This window comes from Oryzias latipes, chromosome 1, assembly GCF_053564925.1.
Source record: "Oryzias latipes strain Hd-rR chromosome 1, Olatipes_Hd-rR_3.1".
Classification (NCBI taxonomy): Eukaryota; Metazoa; Chordata; class Actinopteri; order Beloniformes; family Adrianichthyidae; genus Oryzias; species Oryzias latipes.
The window spans coordinates 4366795-4393318 of record NC_136237.1 but is presented as its reverse complement, the minus strand read 5'-3'; the positions used below and the strand labels follow the sequence as shown (position 1 = coordinate 4393318).

The following is a 26524-nucleotide window of genomic DNA, read 5'->3' as shown; positions in this document are numbered from 1 at the left end:
TATATATATATATATATATATATATATATATCCAAAGAAAGTTCTGAAATATTAATGGGATGGTCCCAAGACAGCTGACAGAGACGCAGAAGCGTGGAGGAGCAAGCGATCTCTCATACAGATTACCTTTCCCAGCTCGGATTATTTGCCTACTGAATATATTTTCCCAAAGAGCTCGGATCTTCCGGTACGAGGATCTGTGCCAGCTGCTTTGACGGGTGGAATGCGTTCCAGCGAGTGAGGTGGAGCGGCCTCCCACCAAACGCGTGAGACTGTCAAACACTCATTTATCCTCCAGAACATTTCTTTTTTTTGCTAGCAAAACTTGGGTTTGAACTGTGGGTTTTGGTATAGATTGTGTATTTGGGGAAATTGGGTTTTCGATGTTTTAGTGTTGGGCAAAGTGTTTAATGTACGTTTGTCACGCTCACACAATACACTGCTGCACAAACAAACTGTTATGAGTTTTTTCTTGGTAATATGAGAGAGCAGATTGTCTTGATATTTAATGCCCCAGCCGTAGAACGGCGTTGTGACGTTCCCCTCGCTGAGTGGAGGGTGAATTGTTACAAAGCAATACACGGAACTGACGGTGGTTCGATTTCCATCAGCCACCAGCCTAGCGGTCCGCCGCCCTGCTGGTAGAAAGAAAGAGACTATGACGCAAACCTTTGTTGACAGAAATGTTGAAATTTAATGTATTTTTTACACATTCTTACAGCATTGGAAAATGTTAAGAATGTTTGTATCTTGTTTTTCCTCCTACAGAAACCACATTAAAACAAAAAATATATTACTCTCCCCCATCTTTCTACATTTTCAAACAGTTTTAAAAATGCTCCAGGGAGCCACTAGGGCAGCGCCAAAGAGCCGCATGCGGCTCCTGAGCCGGGGGTTGCCAACCCCCGTTTTAGGGGGAAAATGCTGCTTTAAGAAGTGGTAAACTTTGAATGACTAACACATGCATCCTTGGCTTCAGCGTAGCCCTTGTGCTATCCTAGGCATTTTAAAGTTAGGAGTTGGGTCATCTAGACCAGTGTTTTTCAACCAGTGTGCCGCGGCACACTAGTGTGCCGTGGGAGAAGGCCAAGTGTGCCGTGGGAAATTGCCCTCATTAACTGATCTAAAAACATTTCCCATCTCCAGGATTTTAGCTCTCTGTTCATCCAAACAGGCCCTGATAAAACACTGAGGAGTTAGGAATATGAAAGATCGTAAAATACTTTTTCTTTGCGTTTATTTTATTTTATTAAAGACATTTTGATAAGAATGAGTACCGCGATTCAGCTGCACCTTCGGCTGTATTTTGGAAAAGTCCCGTGTTGGGGGGGTTAATCACATGTCATCGGTCTGACCAATCAGAAGTGGTTAAAGTCTTCACTTCCTTGTCCCGATTTAGCTCGTAAAGTCGCTCAGTTCTAACAGAAATACCAGCTAAAGCTCGTCTTTAGCGCTGTAGCTTTCCACAGAATCCGATGTCAGACCGTGGAACAAGTGAACAAAACAATGAAGCTCCGAAAACCGATCTTCGGCCGTTTTATGCACTACATTTCCCATGATGCATTGGGTTGTGAGAGTGACAGCGCAAAAGGAGATCTGTTGTTAAACGTCTTGAAACTAACGAACACACAAACTGTTTTTAAATCTTCTAACTTAACTTTTATTGCATCTTTTAGAAAAAAACAGCTGCAGTTTCAAGCTTTTTCTGTAACAATTATCTCAAAAATGCATGTGAGATTGTGGAGGGGCTGTAGATCAATACAGACTATGAGTTTGTCCTTTTTTTTTAATTTTTGGATGCTGGTGTGCCGCGGGATTTTTTTTAAGGTTAAAGTGTGCCGTGGCTCAGAAAAGGTTGAAAAACACTGATCTAGACCAGTGTTTTTCAACCTTTTTTGAGCCACGGCACACTTTAACCCTGACAAAAATCCCGCGGCACACCAGCATCCAAAAAAAAAAAAAGCAGAAATTCATGGTCTGTATTGATCGACAACCCCCCCCCCCCGCGCGCGCAATCTCACGTGGATTTTTGTGATAATTGTGGCAAAAAAAGCAGGAAGGTGCGGCTGTTTTTTTCTAAGAGATGAACCACCAGCTAAAGACGAGCTCAGTTGGTATTTTTTTTAGCGACTTTAGCGACTTTATCAGCAGAATTAAGAACAAGGAAGTGAAGACTTTAACCACTTCTGATTGGTCAGACTGATGACATGTGATTAAGCCTTCAAGAATGATTGGCGGAGACAGTTAAAGGGGCGGGACTTTTCCCTACACAGTTATAGCTGCAGCTAAATCGCGGTACCGTGATTCTTATCAAAATGTCTTTAATAGAATTATATAAACACAAAGAAAAAGTAATTTTAAGATATTTTATATTCCTAACTACTCAGTGTTTTATCAGGGCCTGTTTGGATGAACAAAGAGCTGATTTCCTGGAGATGGAAAATATTTTTAGATCAGTTAATGAGGGCAATTTCTCCACGGCACACTTGACCATCTCCCACGGCACACTAGTGTGCCGCGGCACACTGGTTGAAAAACACTGATCTAGACCCACTAGACAGTGCTCTGAACCCTTTTTTCTTCAATGATTTGTGATCTTCACTGGTGTCCATGGATTACATGAAATCTTTCCACCTTTATTCACCTTTGTCATGGTAGGGAGAATACGTCAATGTAAGGGTGGGGTCATCTAAGATAGCACAAGGGTTAACAAGACAAAATAACTTACGAAGGAGAGAAAGCTCGTGTCTCAAAGATCGAGTCATCTTACTTCCAAATAGGAAAATTGGCCGTAAAAATAACTCATATTTTATGAAAGTAATTCTTCTATGTTGGTCCAAAGGTAATATAATATCATGTATTCGTGTATAGTTTACTCTGAATGGCCTTAGCACGGTATAGGCCCCTTAGGAAAAAGGAAATGAAGATGCCTTTTATACACAAAAATGTTTTCTTTTGTTTTGTTTTTTCTTCTTATTTTTATTTTTAAAAGCTTTTAATTCTTCTCAAAGGTCTTTAGTTTGTATGACAACAGTCAACTCTTCAAACACCCAAAGCTCTTAAACCTCTGGGAGAAATTCAGTGAACTCAGGAGCTTTTTATTGTCACTGCCGCTGCACCACTTCTCTGAAACAAAAATATGATCAGAGTGCAAAAAATGCAAACCAGTTATTACACAAAATACGACAACCATAACCCTTATCTGTTCGAGTGAAAAATTGCTTTTGTCTTCCATCTGATAGAGGTTGCAAACAAATGCTTTTTATCTCAGAGTCAACCCTAACTTGCAAACCCTGAGACAGCAGCGACTCAGTGAACGATCTCCATAATTATTGTTTATCTGGCTCAGCAGTCTGGATATGATGCAAATAGCATTTTTAAACAGTTCTCTGGCAGTAATTGTTCTTTTTTTCTGCCTCTTTGAGAATTGCAGGACACTGTTTTGGACAAGTGCCCTCTGTCTTTCAATCAGTTATCTGTATAAAAACTGTTGATTGTATTTAATGTGGTTTTACCATCAAAACAGAAAACAGGTTTGGGTTTAAAGTCAAGCTTCAATAAATGTTGAAACATGTGAGCGATGCTTGTTGTGTTGATTTTTTTTGACCTTTCCTTTCTGTGTCATAAATTCACTCAGTAAACTGTAAGGAATTCCAAAGGCAAAAAACTTTCATATTCATACAAAACCTGTCCTTATTTTTTTTTAATTTTATGGCTCTTAATTCATTTTTCTTCCTACTGTGTTTTTTTTTTTTTTTTTTTGGGGTAAATGAAAACGAACCTCGGATTCAGGAACAACAGTGCGGTTTCCGTCCTGGTCGTGGAACAGTGGACCAGCTCTACACCCTATCTAGGGCGCTGGAGGGATTGTGGGAGTTCGCTCATCCAGTCCATATGTGTTTTGTGGATTTGGAGAAGGCGTTCGACCGCGTCCCCCGTGGCATCCGGTGGGGGGAGCTCTGGGAGTATGGGGTCCGGGGAGCCTTACTGAGGGCTGTCCGGTCTCTGTATGACCGGAGTAGGAGCTTGGTTCGCAGAGCCGGCAGTAAGTCAGACCTGGTCCCGGTCCACGTTGGACTCCGGCAGGGCTGCCCTTTATCACCGGTTCTGTTCATAGTTTTTATGGACAGAATTTCTAGGCGCAGCCAGGGGCCGGAAGGGATCTGGTTTGGGGACCACAGGATTTCCTCTCTGCTTTTTGCAGATGATGTTGTCCTGTTGGCTTCATCGAACCGGGACCTCCAGCGTGCATTGGGGCGGTTTGCGGCCAAGTGTGAAGCGGCTGTGATGAGGGTCAGCACCGCTAAATCTGAGGCCATGGTCCTTGACCGAAGAAAGGTAGTTTGCCATCTCTCGGTGGCTGGAGTGTCCTTGCCCCAGGTGGAGGAGTTTAAATACCTTGGGGTCTTGTTCACGAGTGAGGGAAGATCGGAGCGTGAGATTGACTGGCGGATCGGAGCGGCGTCCGTAGTTATGCGGTCGCTCTATCGGTCCGTCATGGTGAAGAGAGAGCTGAGCCGAAAAGCAAAGCTCTCAATTTACCGGTCGATCTACGTTCCAATACTCACCTATGGTCATGAGCTATGGGTCATGACCGAAAGAACGAGGTCCCGAATACAAGCGGCTGAAATGAGCTTCCTCCGTAGGGTGGCTGGGCGCTCCCTTAGAGATAGGGTGAGAAGCTCGGTCACCCGCGGAGAGCTCGGAGTAGAACCGCTTCTCCTCCACATTGAAAGGAGCCAGCTGAGGTGGCTCGGGCATCTAGTCCGGATGCCCCCTGGACGCCTCCCTGGATAGGTGTTTCGGGTATGTCCCACTGGGCGGAGGCCCCGGGGAAGACCCAGGACACGCTGGAGAGACTACGTCTCTCGGCTGGCCTGGGAACGCCTCGGGGTCCCCCCAGAGGAGCTGGAGGAAGTGGCTGGGGTGAGGGAAGTCTGGGCATCTCTGCTCAGTCAGCTGCCCCCGCGACCCGGTCCCGGATAAGCGGAGGAAGATGGATGGATGGATGAAAACAAGCTCAGCGTTTTTTATCATGTATGGACTGAAAATCTGACACGGCTGCATGAAATGTAAATTGCTCTGTGCTAAAACCTGGGAAACAAAGCTAAAAGTTTTAGAAATCTGCTATTCTTTTTTAGTAGGTTTATCTAATCTTGCAGATTTATTGACAAAACAGTTTGTGTCTGCTCTGTGTTTAATTTATATTCTTAATTTTTGTTTTATTACTATACCAAAGCAAAAAACAACCCTCTACGTCAGGGGTCGGGAACCTATGGCTCGCGAGCCACATCTGGCTCTGTTGATGGCCACATCTGGCTCGCAGACAAATCTTTAACTATTAAAAAAAAACAAAAAACGTTTTATAAGACCAGTCCTTCTCGGGTGCGATGCGATGCCAGACGGGCGCACAGTGGTAGCGGTGCTTGGAGAAAAAAAATCTGTGCCACCATTAGTTTACTATTATCTATTATTTCACAGAGGTTGTACCAAGCGGGAACCTGCGAATTGCCGTCCCTGCAGGACGTGCGCATCGGCAGGGATGTGTAAGGAGGAAAGGGGGAGGAGTAGTGGGCGCAGGCAGCAAGGTGAAACGCGCAGATTGTCAAAACTTAGAACATGCTGCCCATCACATTCCACACACTGCAGCGTGTGAGTGTGTGTTTGGCTCCGCGTCTGCATGTGAGCGGTTTTTCTCACATCTAAAGAACATTAAGACCAACCTACGATCGCGTTTAACGGATGGAAGTCTCTACGCCTGCATGAAGCTTAAACTCACCACATATCAACCAGACAAGACCATCAGCAGAACAACCACGCAGCACCAAAAGTCACATTAATGTTAATAATGTATTTTAATATAATAATACTCATCATTTATTAGCAACAGCATAACAGTTTTATTTAAATGAATCCACATATTTATTGCACTTTATAAGTGTTGAAATTGCACAAAATGCACACATTCACTTGTATCTTTAGTTTAAAACATATTGTAGCGCAGCTGTCCCCAACCCCCGGACCGTGGACCGGTACTGGTCCGTGGGTCATTTGGTACCGGGCCACACAGAAAGAATAAATAACTGACATTACTTCTGTTTTATTATTTCGCTAAGCTTCATTTCTTTCGGAATATGAAAGATGTTTTATTTTGTAAAAATTGCCTGATTCTCTGTTACATCCATCTATGTCACTCTTGACGCAGGCCAAGGCGCTCTACTCAGTCACGTGATAGGATACCGCTAAAATAAAACCCAGGAACGAGCAAAATGAATAAAAAACAAACGTCTTTGGAAAGTTTCTTTGCCTAGGGGAAAAGGCCCAGCCAGGACACAGAAGAGGAGCCTTCAACTCCCCCCCCAAAAAAAAGAAAGCTACATTTAGTAGACAACATCAGGAGTCCTAGTTAAAATACAGATTAATCCCAACGGGAGATCCCACGCACCATTCAGCATTGTGGTGAGTCGGATTTTTCATGCACTTATTTTGAAGGCATGTTTAAACGTAATCATTGCGGGCAGAGGGGACGTTGCTCATGACATAATTCGTGTTTATTGTTATGTTTAGAAAATACCACAGATTTCATGGAAGTCATATGATATCACTTTGTTGTATTGTAGTGTCGGTCACGTGCACGTTTGGTCTGCTGTTGGAGTTCCACAGGCTGCAGGGCTTACTGTCGGAGCTGGCATCACAGGGAATTATGGGAATTGACCCCCTTTGCCTTCTTTGGTCAAAATAGGGTTGAGCTTTGTGTTTCTTTTTTGCATACGGGTCCTTTCATCTGGCAGTTATGTTGTTTCACCCTTAGTTATTTCTTCCTGTTGTGTTTACTCCTTTTTAGCACCATAAGTGTGGGAAGGGGAGAGGATGATGACACCTGTGCAATGTACAATGTTTACCGAGTCAAAATAAAAGCACAGAGAACATCTTATCATGTCTCTGCCTCTGTTATAGTGTTACAACAGTGTTAGTCCGCCACATATAATATTCCAGTTAGTGACTATGTAGCCAGATTTCAAACCGGTCCGTGGTGCATTACGGTTGGGGACCACTGTTGTAGCCGACTGGGTTGGACTGGGTGACAATTTGGTTGCGTTCTAAGTTCCGGAGTTCATTGAACGCATCAAGCAGAGATGCTGATTGGCCCTCAGTTCTGTCGCTCAGCCTGTCGTTGGCTGAACCCCATTGGTTCAGCCCATAGCTGAACCAATGGGGTTCAGCTATGGGCTGAATAAGGGAAATAGGAGGGCTGCTTCGGGAGCAGTGGAATAAAACGTTGGGAGAAGCGCTCTCGGTGGGAGAGATTCAGGAGTTGCTGAACAAGTTGTACGGCGTTGGTTACGGCCGGCAGTAACCAGAATAAAGAACCTTAGTTAAAGAGGTTAAATCTCCGTGCCTCAGTGTGGGAAAGGGACGCTACAATCTTGTATGGCTCTCACGAAATTACATTCTAACATATGTTTATGGCTTTCTCGGCCAAATAGGTTCCCGACCCTTGCTCTACGTGCACTGAGAAGTGTCATACATTTAAAAAATAATTTATATTTGATTGCAGTCATGAAAAGACGACAAAGTAATGTGGATAACACGTTTGTTTAGACAAGCAAACTAGTAGACTATGCAAAGGAGGTATATTCATAAATATATATTTTATCTGACGAACAAAATGTTAATCTAATCAAATTTAAAATATGATAAAATAATAATACAATAGAATAATAATAGTTAGTAGAACTTGCTTTGTTATAGCTACATTAAAAACAGCAGGTACACAGTATAATATAAACACTATAAATGCACTTAAAATTAAAATAACAATAATTTTTGTTCAGTCTGAGGCATTGAGGAGGAAAGTAGGACAGATCTGTGAACATTTTCTGAACCAAAGACAAATAAACAATAGATCAACCAACAGGAGCTTTGGTTCTTGCGTCAACCCAATGCTCCACCAGGACCAGCCAGTGGACTGCCCGGGGCATTCTTCGAAACCTTCTGGGTGACTGTAGACTACCTCTGGTAGTGGTGAGGTGTTGGAGCTCCTGGAGCTTTTGCTCCCTGTGCTCTTTTTCTCATCCCTCTGGTCCTGTTTCTGGGGAGCTGGTATTTGATAGTCAAGGAGGTGAATGTTCTCACGCTGCTTCTACCTGGAGAGGTCGGGGGGTCAGGTAGGCCCCGAGCTACTCTGCTGCTCTTTGTGGTCCTTGTGCAAAGAGGTACTGGCGCTACCGTCTTCTCTTCCACATTTAGTAACATTATTGTACGTTGTAGAAAAAACAGACTAAACAAACCTGCCTGGTCACATCTGCACAAACACAGACGTTTGTATGAGTGCCGGATGGTCTGATGTCTGAAATATTGATGCATTTGTGTGTATGCTGGTGTGCACAGGTTGATGCGTAGTGGTTGGCTGGTATATGTGTTGACATTCCTATGTGTGAATCTGCATAATATTTGCCTATGTGTAGGTTAGTGCAGACAGTTAAATGTGTTCTTTTTGTGTGGATGTGTGTGATTCTGTAGATGCATGTGTGACCGAACGCCCTCTTACATGTGCACCCCAAATGGAGACTGGATTTCATAAAGGTTAAGAATATACAATTTATTAAAAACTTGACACAAATCCCATAAAAGAGAAAGTTAAAATAGACTCGGACAGTTGGACCGCACTCCAACACTGCATGAGGGCGGCTGCCTCCTGGATCGACTCAGCCCCACTGCACTGGCGGGTAGCCACAAACACCACCAAGGGAGATCTCTGATCCAACCCTCACCAGGAGTACCTGCTCAGGGCCCAAATGCAAACAAAACACACCACAACCCAAACAGTGATTAAAAGAAAATACAAAACAGAAGAGGTGCACCTGAGCAGGTCACCACTAATTTATGGGCTGAAAACAGGGGGGTCCCCCTTACACAATACTAAATATGGCACCCACCAGCTACCATAAGGATAAAAGGAGGAGGCAGCCACCTTCAGCCAGGTCCAGACACCAAGATACTAAAAATGAGCACAAAACAGTTTAAAAATGGATAAAAGCAAGGGTGTCAAGCTTGATTAAAACATTAAAAACAATGACTAAAAACACCACAAGCAAAACAGCAGTGGCAACTCTGCTGGAAAAAGAAAAATAAGTTAGTTCTCCCCTGGGACAAACACATGTTTTACAAACCCTTATATTACCTCTCATGCCCCAGGGTCAGAACTCATGCCACCACCTGTTAATATAAATAGAGTTTAAAATCTTGCAAACTCAAATGCTTAAAAGCTTTAGTAAGAAAGGTCCACATGTCAAGCTCACCCACCAAGGCCAAACCAGGAAACCAGCACCTAGATGGAACTCTCACTGCTGCTATTTATCAGCCTTGTGAGCCAATCACAGCTCAACAGACAGGTGCTGGCCATGAATGTTCATCTATGGAACACCATGAGGGACAAACTACCACCCGCAGCCCTGTCTGTCACATTTACCCCCCTTTTTTTGTATCCGTGCCTCACGGATAAAAAAACAAAAAACAAAACAAAACTACCTACTTAACACCATGGTCGAAAAATGGCAGTAATGCAACCCTCTAGCTCAGCTACCTGGGAGTTCGTAGCCCCATCTGCCTGATTTAACACTGATGCTGGGAGGTGATGCAGGTTTCTATGTCGTCCTGCTGTGGCGCGTGTAGACCTCCTCGACCTTCTGCGTCAGACCCAGTGGGTAACACAGGAGCTTGGAAAGGTTCTGTAGCAAGGACGCACTCTTCCTGAGGTGTAACATTGTCCACAAGGTCACCTTGAAGGAGGGTTTGTGCATAGGATGGTTCAGGTTGGCCTCCTCTGTGGTCAAGCATGACCCATGCACCCTGGTCGTCCTCCTCACCACTAGACTGCATTCTGGTTACCTGAGGCACTTCCTGCATGTGAGGCAGCTCTGAGGCCCGATCCACATTGTCTGCCTTCATCATGGTTCGGTGGACTTGACGAATCCTACCCAGATCTTGAACGGGTGCAACTGAGTAAACAACTCCATCTGGTGTAGGGGCCTGTATTACCTTATGTAAAACAGGACTCCAGGCATCTTGAATCCTGGTGCGACCGAGCATGGTGCAGTTTTTCAGGTACACTAGCTGCCCCTCTGCCAATGGATCACAGAGGGTTTGGCGGTCATGCCGGTCTTTGCGTTTTAGGGCAGCTGCCTGTAGACGTTCCCTGGCGCCATGGAAGGCCACTGCAAGGCGGCGCTGATGTTCTCGCACCCAGTCAGTCACTTGCCCCCGTTCTGGCTCTTCAATCCTGCCCAGAAGGAAATCGACCGGCAGTTGAGGTTCTTGACCAAACATCAAGTAGTACGGTGACTCACTTGTTGACTGATGAGTAGTGGTATTGTAACAGAACACCAATTGAGGCAGGTATTCTGGCCAGTGTCTTTTCCTCTCTGCTGGCAGTGACCGCAACAGGTCATGCATTGTCCGATTGAACCGCTCACACTGCCCATTTCCCTGGGGGTGGTATGGTGTAGTCCGGGATTTCTGCACTCCGTACAGGTTACACAGCTGACCGACAACAGCATTTTCAAAGCTGCGTCCTTGGTCGGAGTGGAGGCGAGCGGGAACACCAAAACGGAAGAACCACTCCCGAACAAGGGCGCTGGCCACCGTTGTGGCTTTCTGGTCTCTGGTAGGCACCGCCTGTGTGAATTTAGAAAACACATCCGTCATTATCAAGACATGCTCTCTCCCGTCAGTAGCTGGCTCCAGAAGGGTAAAGTCCACTGCTAATATTTGGTTTGGGCGGGAAGCCAACAAATGCCCCATGGGTGCACTGAGTTTGGGCTGAGAGGTCTTTGCCAGGATACATCGTGTACAGTCTTTGCACCATTGTTTAATGTCATCGCTCATTCCTGGCCAATAACATCTCTGCCTTACTAGCTCAGTGGTACGTTCAATCCCCTGGTGGCCATGGTCATCGTGCAGCTGCTGCAGGACTTCTTCTTTGAGGCACATAGGCAACAGCAGTTGTAGGATCTCCTCCCCTCCATCTGGCCGCTGTACCTTTCGAAAGATCAAACCATCCTTACTTGTGATCTTGTCCCACTGCCGTAACAGTACTCGAACCGGTCCTGACAGTTTGTCCCAAGCACTGGAAATTGGGGCTTTCTGTGCCCTCCAGAATTGAAGAAAGGCACCGATAGTGGGGTCTGCTTCCTGTAACAATTTGAGATCATTTAGAGTATATGAGGGAAAAGCAGAGACGGCATACTGGGTAAACTGCGGTTCCTGTCGAACAGCTTGATGTATAGCAACCGGGATGGCTACTCCTTCCAACATTGACTCAGTGTTCATCCTTGTCATTGCTGTGGGAGGCTGCCTGGACAATGCATCTGCATTTGTGTTAGCCCGCCCTGGTCGATATCTTACATCATAGCTGAATGCCGACAGCTCTGCCATCCAACGATGCTCAGTTGCCCCCAGCTTGGCTGTTTCCAAATGACTTAATGGATTGTTATCAGTCCACACGGTGCAATGTTGGCCCCACAAATACTCCCGAAACTTTTCAGTCATAGCCCACTTCATTCCAAGAAACTCTAGTTTCATGGAACTATAGTTTTTCTCTGCTGGGCTGAGGCTTCGACTGGCATAGGCGATGGGTCTAACCCTGCCATCCTGCTCTTGAGACACAACTGCTCCAAGGCCTGCATGGCTTGCATCCACTTCCAAAATAAACGGGAGGTTAAAATTGGCAAATGCCAGAGTGGGTGAACTCACCAGTCTCCTCCTAAGCTCATTGAAAGCTGCCTCACATGCATTGCTCCAGTGGCTCTCCAGGGGTGGTTCTTTTCCTTTCCTGCCTGCCAATTCATCAACCAGGCGATGTAATGGCGCAGCCAGCTTTGAAAACCCCTCCACGAACCGCCTGTAATAACTGGCAAATCCAAGGAAGGACCGAAGCTCAGAGAGAGTTGTGGGGTGTGGCCAATTGGCCACAGCTGACACCTTGGATGGATCTGTAGATACCCCTTCACGGGAGACCAGATGGCCAAGGTAATTGACTTCCTTCCTGAAAAAACAACACTTTTCCAGCTTAACTTTTAGTCCTTCTCTGTGCAGTCGACTCAGCACCAGATCCAGACGATTTAAGTGGTCCTCCACACTGGAAGAGAACACAATAATATCATCCAGATATAGTAGGAGGGATTGACAATGTTCTGCCCCAAAAATCCTCTCCATCAACCGCTGAAAAGTAGCTGGCGCGTTGCACAAACCAAAGGGCATCCGGTTAAACTCAAATAGCCCAAATGGTGTGCAGAAAGCAGTCTTTGGGCGATCTCTCATTCACCGACACTTGGTTATAGCCGCTAGCCAGGTCGAGCGTGGAAAACCATTTGGCCCCACAAAGGGCATCCAAAGACTCCTCTATGCGGGGAAGAGGGAAGGCATCTTTCCTAGTCTTGCGGTTAAGCTGCCGGTAATCGACGCACATTCGGAGGGAACCATCCTTCTTTCGCACCAGCACAATAGGAGAGGCATAGGGGCTACTACTTTCCCTGATAACCTGACTATCCAACAGCTGTCTCAAGTGGGCCTTCACCGCCTCATAATCAGAGGGGGGCAACTGCCTATACCGCTGTCTAACAGGCTTGTCATCGAGCAAAGGGATTTCATGTGAAATCAGGTTAGTACAGCCGAGATCACTTTCAGACGCAGAGAAAACTGACTCATGCCTCAACAGAAATGTCCTCACTTGTTCCTGTTCGGTCTCCGATAGCTCAGACAGATCAATGTTCTGCAACTGTTGGCCAACACTACTAACGTGACCCTCGTGGACCTTGATAGAGGCTGTAACCCCAGACTCCTCTGGAATCTCACAAATCCCTGAAGGGAGCCCTTGAACTGTGGCTTGGACCAGATTACCCACAATGCTGCGGCGGTACAGTTTTGTCTGCGTGAGCGCTACATTCACAACTGGAATAAAGGCTGTGCCATTCTCTACACGGACCAAACAATGTGAAACCAAAAGGCCATCCGGTAACGGGCTACTAGCTGGCTCCAGCAGAACAGACGAGACATTGCCAAAGTGTAGTGCGCAAGTGGCTGCTACCAACTTAACTGTACCTCCCGGTATTAGAATAGGTCTGCGGCCTCTGACCTTGGCCAGGCCTGTTCTGACTGGATGACGCCGGGATTGATGACAAAACTGTAGCGCCTGTTGCCATGGAGGTGAAGCATGCACTAGGGGTGGGAGATCAAACAAAGAAGGCCCATGCTGACAAAATAGCACATCATAGCACTGATTGATTACATTCATCCCTAAAACACCAGGCACCGCAGGACGAGGCTGGCCTGGGGGATCTTTGACCACTAGCCACCCTCGCTGAGGAATTACTTTTCCCAGCACCTCAACCGTGAACTCTGCGTAGCCTGTGTAGGGAATGTCCAAACCATTGGCCGCACGTAGGTGCAACCAATGACAGCGCTGAAGGTCATCCTTAAAATGCTCCAAGAAAAAGCTCTCCACCATTGTAGACACCATTGAACCTGTGTCTAACAGACAGTTCACAATTACCCCTCCCACTCTAACAGCTACCTTAGGGCACTGTGCAACAAGGGAGGTCAAGTTAGGGTCAACTGAATTCTCACTGTTAGAGCCAGTAAGGTCCCCTTCCAACGTGTGGCTCAGCATGCTGGAGGGAACTAGTTTCCCGCAACCTGGGAATTAAGACCACTATCCGCCCTTTTTGGGGGATGGGGTAGAAGGGCTCCGAGTGCGAACGCGTTCATTATCACATTCTTTTGCATAATGACCCACTTGCTGGCATCGCCTACAAATGATGGCTGCACGGTTTGGCCGAGTTTGCCGCGGTGCTCTCTGTAATGTAGCCATAGCATCAGTCAGCTTATTAATCTGCTCCTGTTGCTTTAAGATTAGAGCACGCAACTCCACCAGTTCAGGGCCAATGACACCAACTGAGGGAGGAGGGGCGCCAGGCTTCACATTTGAACCTTGCATAGCACAAATAGAAGGGACTGGATAAAGGCCACCACGACGATCCTCCCCTGGTCTACCTTCACGTTCCCACTGAATTGCTGTAGTCCGTGCCTCCCACATAGACATTTGCGGGGTTAAACGCACCAGCCTTTTTAACTCCCTACGAAGGTCTGGATCCAGGACATGTTCAATAAACTGGTCGCGCAAGAGTTTGTCTGATTGAGGCACAGACTCAGGGGAGGTCTGCTTAATCTTGTCCATGACTGAGAGCAGGGCATGAGAATACTCTTGGAGGGATTCACCCTCCTGTTGTGTTCTGGAGAAAAATTTCTCTTGCAAGGCTACATAAGAACTTGAACACCCATACAGCTCCTTCAGAATATTGATAATCTTTTCTGGGTCTTCCCTCTCACATCTCGGCCTATATCGTATCTCCTCTTTAGCCTCACCCTCTAAATGGTCAAAGATGAAAAATACTTTATCAAGAGCACCTAGGCGTCTAGCACGTACACAAGCTTCAACTTCCTCCACCCAGTCATCGATACCCACCCCCACACGCCCTCGGAACACTGGGGAGGTACATCAATCTGTCCAACAAAGCCGGGCTTGGTGGGTCCACAAAGTCTCTGGGATTAGCTGGGCCGGCTGAAGCTTGGTGCTGTAGCAGCCGATCATTGGCCTCCTGAAGCTGGCGAACCTGGTCTCTTAACTGCTCCACTTCATCTGCCATCGCTGAGATGGAGTCTCTCTGAAGCGCTGGGCTGGCAATGTAGCACCCTCGTTATTCAAGTCCCACGGTGTGCCCACTGCTGTTTTGCTTTTAAAACAAACAAACTAAAGACATTTAAAAAAACAAAAATCCAGATCCAAGTCCTTAATTCAGTAGAGGAATCCGATCCTGCCGACAACGTCACTTTGTGACCGAACGCCCTCTTACATGTGCATCCCACATGGAGGCTGGATTTCATAAAGGTTAAGAATATACAATTTATTAAAAACTTGACACAAATCCCATAAAAGAGAAAGTTAAAATAGACTCGGACAGTTGGACCGCACTCCAACACTGCATGAGGGCGGCTGCCTCCTGGATCGACTCAGCCCCACTGCACTGGCGGGTAGCCACAAACACCACCAAGGGAGATCTCTGATCCAACCCTCACCAGGAGTACCTGCTCAGGGCCCAAATGCAAACAAAACACACCACAACCCAAACAGTGATTAAAAGAAAATACAAAACAGAAGAGGTGCACCTGAGCAGGTCACCACTAATTTATGGGCTGAAAACACGGGGGTCCCCCTTACACAATACTAAATATGGCACCCACCAGCTACCATAAGGATAAAAGGAGGAGGCAGCCACCTTCAGCCAGGTCCAGACACCAAGATACTAAAAATGAGCACAAAACAGTTTAAAAATGGATAAAAGCAAGGGTGTCAAGCTTGATTAAAACATTAAAAACAATGACTAAAAACACCACAAGCAAAACAGCAGTGGCAACTCTGCTGGAAAAAGAAAAAAAAAGTTAGTTCTCCCCTGGGACAAACACATGTTTTACAAACCCTTTTATTACCTCTCATGCCCCAGGGTCAGAACTCATGCCACCACCTGTTAATATAAATAGAGTTTAAAATCTTGCAAACTCAAATGCTTAAAAGCTTTAAAAGGACTCAAATGATTAAAAGCTTTAGTAAAAAAGGTCCACATGTCAAGCTCACCCACCAAGGTCAAACCAGGAAACCAGCACCTAGATGGAACTCTCACTGCTGCTATTTATCAGCCTTGTGAGCCAATCACAGCTCAACAGACAGGTGCTGGCCATGAATGTCCATCTATGTAAGACCATGAGGGACAAACTACCACCCACAGCCCTGTCTGTCACACATGCAGTTTACTACAAAACATTTCCTGTATATAGGTATTCATTACATTAAGCCTCAAGCAATTTCCACTGTTGACTTCTGTTTTATTTCCATCATTTTAGTTTTTTGTATCTTCCTCATTCCTTCAACAATCTTCCTCATTCTAAGATTGTTACATTGGGCCCAGATTCTTAAGAGCAAACTATTATAGATATAATTCTTAAAATGTAATACAATTTCACTTCATATACAAAAGAGTTTCATACAAATATGATGTTAGTTTGTGCAAGAAATGCTTTTTTTGTTTTTTTTACTTGTCCTGTCCAACAGTTGGGCAAACAGATGAGAGCTGAAGGACAGCCACCCCCCCAGGAGGAAGGGGGGCCACAAGAGGTGTTGTAAACATGGCCCGACCAGGCTCACCCACAGTTGGGAATTTGGCGAGGTCTAACACTCAAGGGCAGGGACCAGAACCCACACCACAGAGAAACGGACACCCCCAGGCTCAGATATGATGTGATCACCAGCTCTTGGTCTTGCCAAAAAGCTCAGGGATCCTTCTCCCTGCGTGGAGAGAGGGCCGCCGGGCCCAGGAAGCCAGCACCCAGGGAACACGGCCGTCGTTGCCAAGGGCCTAGTACTTCCTACCAGGGATGGAGTAGATGGTCCGAGGTCCCACCTTCCTTGCAAAATGCATGTGTGTAAGGGTGTGTGTGTGCATTTATGTCTGCGTTTGTATTGGAGTATATATTTTGAGGTGTGAAGGGTGTGTTAACTAGGGGGGGTGCAGTTAAATTTGGCAGGTAGGGTACTGAGAGGATATCTCCTGATTACTCACCGTGATGTTCCATCACCCTCCCCACCAAGGGGGCCTAAATGTCTACGGTGCAGTTAAAATTGGCGGGTAGGGTGCTAGGAGGACATCTGCTGCTTGCTGGCAGTGATGTCCAAGCACCCCCCCTACCAAGGGCCCTACATGTCTAAGGAGCAAATAAAACCGAGAGGGGGGGGCCTGTTCCAAACGGCAATCATGGTAGGGGGACCACTGCCAAGTAGCTCCTCCCCCTAAGGTGCATCGCAGGTTGAACCCCCCGCCCCATCACCCTAATAAGAGATTATATGAGGAAGAGGGTAAGTCGGGGACAGCTGGTAGACTGTCTCCCGGGTGGTCAAACAGCCGTCCCAAAGCCCCCCTCAGCATAGGGCCCAGGTCCCCTCATCCCAGGGGTCCCATCCCCCAAGCGCCGACCGCCCAGGCCCCACACCACCCACCCTACACAGAGAGAGAGGAGCCAGAGGAGGCCGCCCCACAGGAGCAAGCCCAGGCCCCTGCTCCCAGGCGCCACCCCTGGTAGAGTTCTGGTCAGGCCTCGAGGGGACCGAGGCAGCCAACCTACCAGGGCGACCACCGATTGCCTCAACGGAGACCCCGACCCGACAAACCTCCAAGATCCCGTACCGAAAGTTGACCCTCCCCCCCGTGCAAGAAATGTTTAAATCCAACCATCTTCAGAACCTGCTAAACTCCTGTCAGGGTCACATGATGATGATGAAGACCCTGGACAGTCTGTTGCAGATCCATCAATTACCAATTCATCTGTGTTGTTGGACTGTGGAAGAAAGTTGGAGTGCCTAAAGAAAACCCATGAATGAGTAGAACTTATGCCATGGACTGGGTTAATTCTTAATTCTGATTGGCTGCTGGATGTGCATTAAAAAGTGATAACACACAGTGATAATGCACGCCCAAAAAAGAAGTTGAAGTGAAACAATCCAACCCCATTTAAAAGCAGCTTCAATCACTAATATGAAGTACATTGTGTGTCTGCATCGTTTGTGTAACAAGAAAAATCCTCACAGCTTGAAGTTTCTTGACAGAAAAATAAATTCCTAGTTGAGTGAACGCCAAAATGAAAATAAAACAAACAAAAAAAGTTGCAACCCTTGTTTTCTTTTTTCAGATCCTTTGCCAGAGATGGAAGTTTCAGTGTTTCTGTGTTTTACCATTATGTGGCGGACTATATTTGACAAAAATCAAATATAATACTACAGTTTTACATAAAGATTACTCATTTAAAGAGTTCCATATTTCACCTTTAAAGTGTAATGGCCAAAAATGCTGAAAATAACCACAAATTGTCGATCAGCACTGCCTTTGCAGAATAAATTATTTGTCTTTCTGTTTCTCTCCTTAAATCTCACATCTTTAAAGAACTGTATTTAACAGATTCAAAGTTTTTTCATTATTAATTTCTTCTCCTTTTTTTTTGGAAAAACAAAAGAAAAAAGAAATGGTGTTGCAAAGCTCATCAGAATTAAAGATACATTTTAGATCTGAGCATACATTTTCAGAGTATACACAATATTTACATGTGAATCTAAGGGCAAGAACACATTTCCAAGAAACAGAATTCCAAATATTCTGGAATTTTTCAAATGTGAGAGCAAAATCCACACATTGCACATGCATGTTATCATAAGTTGGAAGTTAAAGTCTTTATAGTCAACCAGCCACATCGGTGACTGTCGTACTTGAAAAAAAAACATTGGTGGTGTCAGTGAGCTAACTATTGGCTGAATTCTTTGTCCAACAATTTCCCTAATGATTTGAAACAGCCAGACAATACAACATAAGCACAAATGTCTAATTTTCCTTAGAAAAACATTGAGGATTTACAGCAGATTTCCATAGTCCTTAAAGGCTGTGTCACACAGCCACTGCATACATTTTGCGCATTTTCCACAAATGAAATTTCGGTCAATCATGATCCATGCATGATAAACGTAATTTATAAGTGTTCCTTACGTTTGTCATTCATTAATGTGTGCAGATGTTCGTCGAGGGTTTCGGTCTTTAAGTCTTTAAGTGAATTCAGTTTTGAGATGTTCAAAATGTTTGAACGGTTGAGAATTACGTAGTTTATGCGTATTTTATATAGTTTATAAGCAATTATTATGTTACTCTTATGCAATTTCTCCAGATTTTTGCAAGATGCGTGTGCAAAGTTGTGACTTTTCACAACCTTTCTTATGTCTAATAAACTTCTCACGTATGTACCACCGATCTACTCACCACGTTAAAACTACGTAATTGAAACACAAATCACTAATAAACTGCATATAAGCAGCGCAATAATCACGTACAATTCTTGCATGATTCGCATATTGTCTGGCTTTTGCCTTAAATTACGTTTTATTTGCGCTTTTATTTTTTTGTACTTCTTCCATGTCACGATTTCACGTAAAGAACCAATATTTTTTTCGCTTTGTCCATGTATATTGACATATGACCAATTTACATATGTGCAATATGCACAAAATGTATATGGTGATTGTGTGACACAGCCTTAAATCAAGATGAATCAAGATAATTTTATCTTTTTGAAAAAAAAACAGGTTTAGACTTATATATATATATGTATATATATATATATATATATTTTTTTTTTTTGTGCAATTATATCACCAAAATAAATTGCTTAAACGAAAACATACACAGTCCTGCTGGAGAGAAATTCCACCTTACATTTTAATGTCTTTTTCATTAACCTATTTAAATTACATATCTTGAGATACTGACAGCATTTCTTAAGCTTAACACCTATCATAAACTATTCATGCCAGTGTAAGGCTATGATAAGTGACATTGTGACTGCTCATTTTCCAGATCCAAAATGTGTGCTAGCCCAACATCCTTTGGCAGCATTATGTGCAGCAAAGCTATTGAGGTTATAAACTTTAAAACCACAGCAGCTGCAGATCTAATGTTATGTCTTTGTTTTGCAAATTAAGGTTTTATTGGTACAAATAAAAATGAGTAGAACAACAAAAAAAGTCTTGTTCAGTTTTTCATATCCATTAAAAAGCATTCAGACACATTTATTTTGGTAAATTTGGTAGTCAGTGGTCACATATGGGTGCAAAGACTGCATCAAATCACATTTGAAAGATTTCAATATCGACGTTGTCACGTGGGAAACCGCAGCATCTGACCGACTGACTTGGCGTAACTTGATTCATAAAGGTGCCATCTACTCAGAAAATAAACGTTCCAACGCAGCCAAGGAAAAACGCCAAAAACGTAAGGCTCTAGCTGACCAATCTACCAACACGACCCCCTCTCACTGGTGTTCAACCTGTGGAATGGGTTTTCTTGCCCGTATTGGCCTTATTAGCCATATGCGGACACATCCCTCCGCCCCTTAGACAATGTACTATTAGTATTGCTATGGTCATACTCGACTACGAGTTGACGAACAACAACATGGGTAATGCCAAAATGAGAGATCTCTTTTTTGTATTATTTCAGAAAATTGCTACTTAATAATTAAGTTAGTTTAATTTTCTTTGAACCATTGCGACTTTTCATTAGCAAAAGGTGACAGCAAAGTGCCTAACATTAAAACTAATATCATCCAATGGATTCAAAATTATTCCCAAAAAACATCAAATGTCCTCAATAAATCACTTTTTTAAGCACTGTGGGACAATGGAAAAACAAAATTTATTTAAATCAATCCAAACTGGTCTGGACAAATTAATAAAATGGCCGTAAAGCAAATCCAGCCCCGCAGCCGGGATTTTACACAAATCCATGGGAACAGAATGAGAAAAACATGTTCACATTTAACCAAGGCATGTTACACCAAATGGAAATTTCACAGCGCTGTAATGTGTTGTGCTCTGTAGATTTCTTTTCTACTGTCTTTTTTTCTTCTTTGCTTGTAAAACCACGGTTTGTGTTATTAGTTTGTCCATGAATACAAATGATGTTAGGCTGTCGTTTTGTGTGAAGCTTCCATCATTTTCTTCAGTTAACAATGTATTTTGCAATATCTGTCTTTTAAGTGTTGTGCTTTTTTCTTGTCTGTTGTTGGCTCAAAAGAAGAACCAATCAGTCAGGGGTCCCACTGGTCATGACAAAGGGCATCTGACAGTCAATGGTCCTCCCTGACAACAAAGCTCAAAAAAAAGGCTTTGACAAACAAAAGTAAAAAAAAAGTACTATTGCTGTTCAAACCTGAGATGATGTTCCATGACAACAATTTTAATGGTCAGTAGTCTAATAATAAAACATAATTACAAAATTGAAAGAACAAAGACCGAATAACAAATGGGGACGGTTTTTCTGGTATTTTTGGAAGTGAATATGTGCATGTCATTTTAAAATGTGTGGTCTTGACTGCACTTCTTTTGAATGCTGAAAATATAGCCACACATAAAATACTTTGCTGTGCCACTTGGTTACCATTCCTGTTTTCGCAATTACTCCTTAAAATACATGAGACCAACAACAGAATTTATCCTTGGATGAACATAAAACACGTGCCGGCAATGCAGAAATGTGCATTTCCAATGAATTTCTGTCAGTTTTTGTGCTTGGTTACAATTAAAATAAGTGCGAATTACATCACCCTTTTCTTTTTTACAAGTCCCATATTCAGTCAATTTCAGAATGTCTAACAGGGCTATGCCTCAGGGAGACGATACCTTCAGTGGGCCTTAACTGAAGGTACATTTGGTGACATATAGACAGAAGGAAAAGACAAAACCACTCCACCATGGAAGCAAATTTCACCACCAATAATTGCATCAAACAATTCTCAGAAATAACCATTGCAAAAACTCTTTTACCCTGTGTTCGTTATTGTTTTTTAAAAGCTAATTATTCATAAACTGCATGCTTTGTCTCATCAACTTTGTACCATGATTGATCTTGGTTGGTGTTGATGGGGGAGGGTTTTATAAATTTCATCCAAACACAAAATGTCTCATCAGCCAACATATAATATTTGTTGTTATTGTGCGACAGTGAATATTTTACTCAGTCAAAACCCTGATAAAGTAAAAAATTAATTAGTGAGAAAATGTGACGGTTAAATATGTTGACCCAATAGAAAACAAATTATCTACTGCTTCATTGCTGTTCAATTTTAAGTTTATAGGATACAATATATTTTGAAAAAGTTATTTTATTTTTATGCATCAAGCTCTAAGATTTGTGTAAAGAGCCAACAAACAATTCTCTGCATAGGTGTCAGTTTATTAAATGTAAACACTGTGTTTTTCAAGTTTAGACTGTAAAGGCTTTTATTAGGTACTTCGTGTTTTAATGGCTTATGTAAGTCATTTATTTATTTCTCTTTTGTTGTTAAGCAATTAAACAGTTATTGTCTCCTAAATGGAGATAATTGTTTATGGCATCAGCTTCACACAATCATGGAAGTGTAGAATTCAGACAGGTTTACCTTTAGGGCAGCACCATCCATCACATGGAAAAAAAAGAGACAATGCACATATTTGCATCCACATTAAAAATCTGAAGCAAGAAAACAAATAAATACATGTTACTTTTTCTCTATTATCCTTCATATACCTTAAAGGGCCTAAATGATTTTGCTTCCTCCACAAACTAAAGAGGGCCAAAGCTCCTCCGCCCATCATGCAGACCTTCGACAGGGGTTCCATCGAGAGCATCCTGAGCAGCTGCATCACAGTGTGGTACGGTGCCTGCACGGTTCCACGTCCTGTCTTCCGGCATCATCGGTGTCCCTCTCACCGGCTTCTCAGACATTTATCACTCCCGCCTCCCTGCAAAGCCATCAGGATGGCAGGGGACCCCTCACACCCATCCCAGAGACACTTCAGGGAGGAGACTGCAAAGTCTCCAAGCCAGAACCAGCAAACTCAAGGACAGTTTCCTCCATCAGGCGATAAGGAAACTCAACTCCCTCCCTGCCCTACCCCCTCTGCCCCCTCCACACCCTGCTACAAACTTATACTGAAATCCTTTCACACCTGCTTCAGAACATCATCTTCACCAAAGACTGCCATCACTGACTCATCTACTTACTGTTCTTAGCACTGTAAACTGTCACTTTAATCATCTCATTACTCGTTTGCACTATTTAGATTGCTGTTAATCTTCTTGTTATAATTGTTATTTTATTTTATTATTTTATAAGCTGCTTGCACTGTGGGGCGAGAAGAACGTAATTTCATCTGTGCTGTGCTGTATGTCTGCAGCATATTTGACAATAAAGCTGTCATGCATTATCACATTTTTGAGCTTTTAAGTGTGTTATAATGTTCATTCCTCACAAAGAACAACCCCAAAGCGGTATTTTGATCCGTTCAAAGATATTTCTAAGAATTCCTCTAAAAACCTGCTCTCTGACCACCAGCCCCTCCCAATCCACAAAAATGAGTGGGTTCCCACATTGTGACATAGATAAGTGAGAACAGCCCCTTCCAAAAAGAGTCTTCACTGCCTTCAAACTAACCCACATTAGTGTGGGGGCTAGCCTTGAAAATGCTTGGTGCTGTCCAACTTTTCTTTGATGTAAAAAACAAAGAAAAAGAAAATGCAGATTGATTTTCCTGGAAAACCATACACTTCACGCCCATTCATGCTGTTTGTCCAGCATGTTTGGTCACACAACCACATTATTCATGTCTTTGTTGTGTAAAATTCATTTTCAGATTGCCTTGCTGAGTTGTTTGTCAAAGCCCGTCTGACTTTGTCAGGGGAGCATTTGTACAGGTAAGTGAATTCATTCTTTACTGTCTTGTGGCTCTAAGAACACAGAGCAATTTGTTATGGAAATGAATACTAATTTTGAATGTTTGGACAAGACAAACATTCTTTGGTTTGACACAAAGATGTGGAGAAAGAGGCATCATCACTCACAAGTTGTCTCATAAATTCTCAATGTGTTGGTTTGTTTGTGTCAAACAAGCCTTCTCCACCATTGTCAATGTTTTACAGTCCTTCCTACACCACCTAACGTAATACCTTTCCGTCTTTAATGAATTTTGAGTTATTTTGGGTTTGTGAACAGATCATTTTTTTGTAAGTCATAAATTATTTCTCAAGGTATCATCACTGTTTAACCACATTAGTAATACTTAGACAAACATCCAATTATTTCCATTTCAACCATCATTTGTCAATGTTACATTTGTAATTTGTGGTAATCAACAGCCAGTCTTCCCACTTTTTGGAAACCAAAAAGAAAGTGTAAAGGTGTGAAAGAAGAAATGATGGGCATGTCAGGGTGTCGTAAAGCAACGCAAATGTTTTAAAGTGATTTTACTGCAGTCAAATAAAAGACTATCTGTGCCTCTGTTTCTCCAGCGAGCTTTTAACACCTCTTTAAAACTGACAAAGGTTGTTGAGAAGCTTAAAGGCTCCGTGGAACATGTGCCAGCTTAATGAAAGGGGTCTGAACAAAATGCAGCGCCAACATCACACCTGACTACCTGCACGAATGTTCATCTGAACTCAATGAACTCACCTTGACAAACCGGTTCACAACAATGTGGCACTTGTGTCTCCACTTTTCAAATAAAGACATTTTCCTCCATGCTTCTGATTCACCCACTGCTTTTCAGATGTGGTCTGAAGCAAAGGTTCTCCTGGCTTTAAGGTTTTGTGGTTGATTTTGCCCTTTTAGTTATTTTCTACGACAGAGTTTTAGGGCCAGTTTACAAAAAAACTTGTTTTTTTAAATTACGACTTTTCAGTTGTAAATTGACGAGAAAGAAACTCATAACTGTCAAATTACGAGATTTCAAATCGTGAATTTACGAGTTTTATTCTCGTAAATTTACGACTTAAAATCTTGGAGATTTACGAGAAAAAAACTACTAGATTAACGAGGAAAAAACACCAAAGTTGTCCGATTATTGGAGCCTAGCGTGAAGATGAAATATGTGGAGCCTTTTGTGAACCTATATTTCCGGATAGGTTTAAAAAAAGAGATTCTGAACCTTTTGGCGACACGTTTGGGTGTAGAGGACCGCTGCAGCCTTTATTTTCCTTTTCATTCACACACCCTGAAGTTCATCTGTCACCTTACGTCATGAACCTGTCATCCTAACACCAATGCGGTACTAAACAGTGTTAAATATGCCCCCTCCTCCAGAGGAAACGTCCCGTTTCAACATAAACCAATAAAGAGGAATGAAAATAGTCTGTTATATTAGCATTAGAACGTTGAAAATGCCAAAAAGTGTTTTTCCTCAGACAGAAGCATCCCACAGACGAGGAGATTTTGTCTTTAATGGAGGAAGAAAGAATTGAAGTGGACGTCTGCAGAGATACCGATGGCTTCATCAAGGGGCTGCAGAGATCCTGCAAACCACCCATCAATAAATAAAACATTAATAAATCCTAAATCAAACAAATGAGCTTCCAAACATTTGGTACGTTATCAAGAAACATTCAGCTAACCTGTTCAAATAAGTGTAGTCGGTCTGTTCTGCTGCGTGCTGCGCGGTGTTCACTTGCTGCTCTGTATGAGATTAAAAAACTCTCTTCCAAGGGAGTCCTGGCCAAGAGGCAGCACATTTCAATACAAAAAATGCATAAAAACAAACATCATTAAAACCACATACATTATACAAAGCAGTTGCACATCATTGTTTCAGTCTCTGATGCTTTGAGCTTGTTCTTAAAAAACATTTAAAGACACCAGTTCAGTTATTTTCCAGTCTTTCTGCAGCATATTCCAAGCAAAAGGAGCAGAGTGGACAACAGCTTTTTCCCCCAGCAAATGGAACAGAAAGCAATAACTGGTCTTTAGATCTTAAGGAGTAAGATTCCACACTTCTTGTGATTAAAGAACAAATGTAGGGAGGCAGTAATCCAAGCAAGGCTTTATAAATAAAAGTGTACCAATGTCCATGCCTCCTAGTGGCCAGAGAAGGCCATTGTACTTTTCTATACAATTCACAATAATGTGTCATAGATCTACAGTTAGTAATGAACCTCAGGGAAGCAGGATACATGGTGTCAAGCTCAAAATAGGTAACGACCCAATCTTTGAAGAGTCATCTATTAGGACTTGACTAACCTGTGGGGAAGCAGTCATGCTCCAAAGAAAAAAAGTATTGCTTCTCCAGGTGTAAAGAAAGACATAAGAAACCCCCAACATTGATGCACAGGAGTATGTTCAAAGTTTAGGAGAACATTTCCATTTTTTGTTTAACTTTTGTGTTCCTGAAGATTGAGTGGATTGTGCCGCTTCTCAATCTCACACCAATTTTTCCAGTGAAGAGAATCAGATCAGAACTTGCTTTTCAGTTGTGTTTTTAGAAAAAAACAACGTGTTTGAGGTTTTCTGGAACACTTTTATAATAAGCTGGTGTAAGCACAGGGGGTATTCCAAAAAGCATGTTTAAACTAACCTGACTTTAACCCTGAACTCTGGCTGAAATCCGCCTGAACTTGCTTACTCGGGGTATGTCGGTTCCAGAAGACCGGATATGAGTTGGCGTAATTACGCTCGACTTGGTAACCCTGGGTTGATGCACGTGCACGGCATGTACATAAAGACATTGTAAATGCATCGCCGATTTACGGAGTCAACATGGAAACGCGTGGAGAAAAAAAGAGAGGGCGACACTTCAGTGAGACGGAGTCTGAGCTTTTAATGACGGCGTATGAAGATTATACATCCATCATAAAAGTAATATGGCTGCATCCACAAAAGAAAGAGTTTCTGCTTGGAGAAATAGAACGGACAAACTAAATGCAGTTTAGTTTCTGAACTTATTTCCATTTTCCTTGTGACGCATATATATATATAACTTGTCCAATTTAGCCAACTTACCGTAAATGAATTACTTCTATTGGTAACAAGTAATTGAGTTCAATTTATTCAACCTAATTTATTACGTCTATAA

General features: G+C 43.2%; 1 protein-coding gene and 1 long non-coding RNA gene across 2 annotated transcripts; both read right to left on the bottom strand.

Moving 5' to 3' along the window:
* Positions 1-8322: 8322 nt before the first annotated feature.
* LOC144988164 (uncharacterized) lies at positions 8323-13507 on the bottom strand. Its single transcript, XM_078938449.1, has 7 exons — positions 13373-13507; positions 13136-13218; positions 12326-12680; positions 9307-11193; positions 9185-9219; positions 8940-9001; positions 8323-8783 (listed from the first exon to the last, which is right to left on the bottom strand). Exons 1-4 carry the CDS (start codon positions 13505-13507, stop codon positions 9616-9618), a joined length of 2151 nt encoding a protein of 716 aa, XP_078794575.1. The 3' UTR covers positions 8323-8783; positions 8940-9001; positions 9185-9219; positions 9307-9615.
* Positions 13508-13740: 233 nt separating this feature from the next.
* Positions 13741-17797, bottom strand: LOC105354967 (uncharacterized). The gene is made up of 3 exons (XR_909474.4): positions 15547-17797; positions 15301-15362; positions 13741-15144 (listed from the first exon to the last, which is right to left on the bottom strand). It is a non-coding gene; the product is annotated as an uncharacterized LOC105354967 (long non-coding RNA).
* Between the last annotated feature and the right edge of the window lie 8727 nt (positions 17798-26524).

Coding starts and splice junctions, on each gene's coding strand:
- LOC144988164 (XM_078938449.1), bottom strand. CDS start 13,507: ATGGTGGAGAGCTTTTTCTTGGAGCATTTTAAGGATGACCTTCAGCGC. Junction 13,219..13,372: donor CGGTTGAGGTGCTGGGAAAA/GTAATTCCTCAG, acceptor TCCCACCCCTAG/TGCATGCTTCACCTCCATGG. Junction 12,681..13,135: donor TCAGAACAGGCCTGGCCAAG/GTCAGAGGCCGC, acceptor TGCGTCTGAAAG/TGATCTCGGCTGTACTAACC.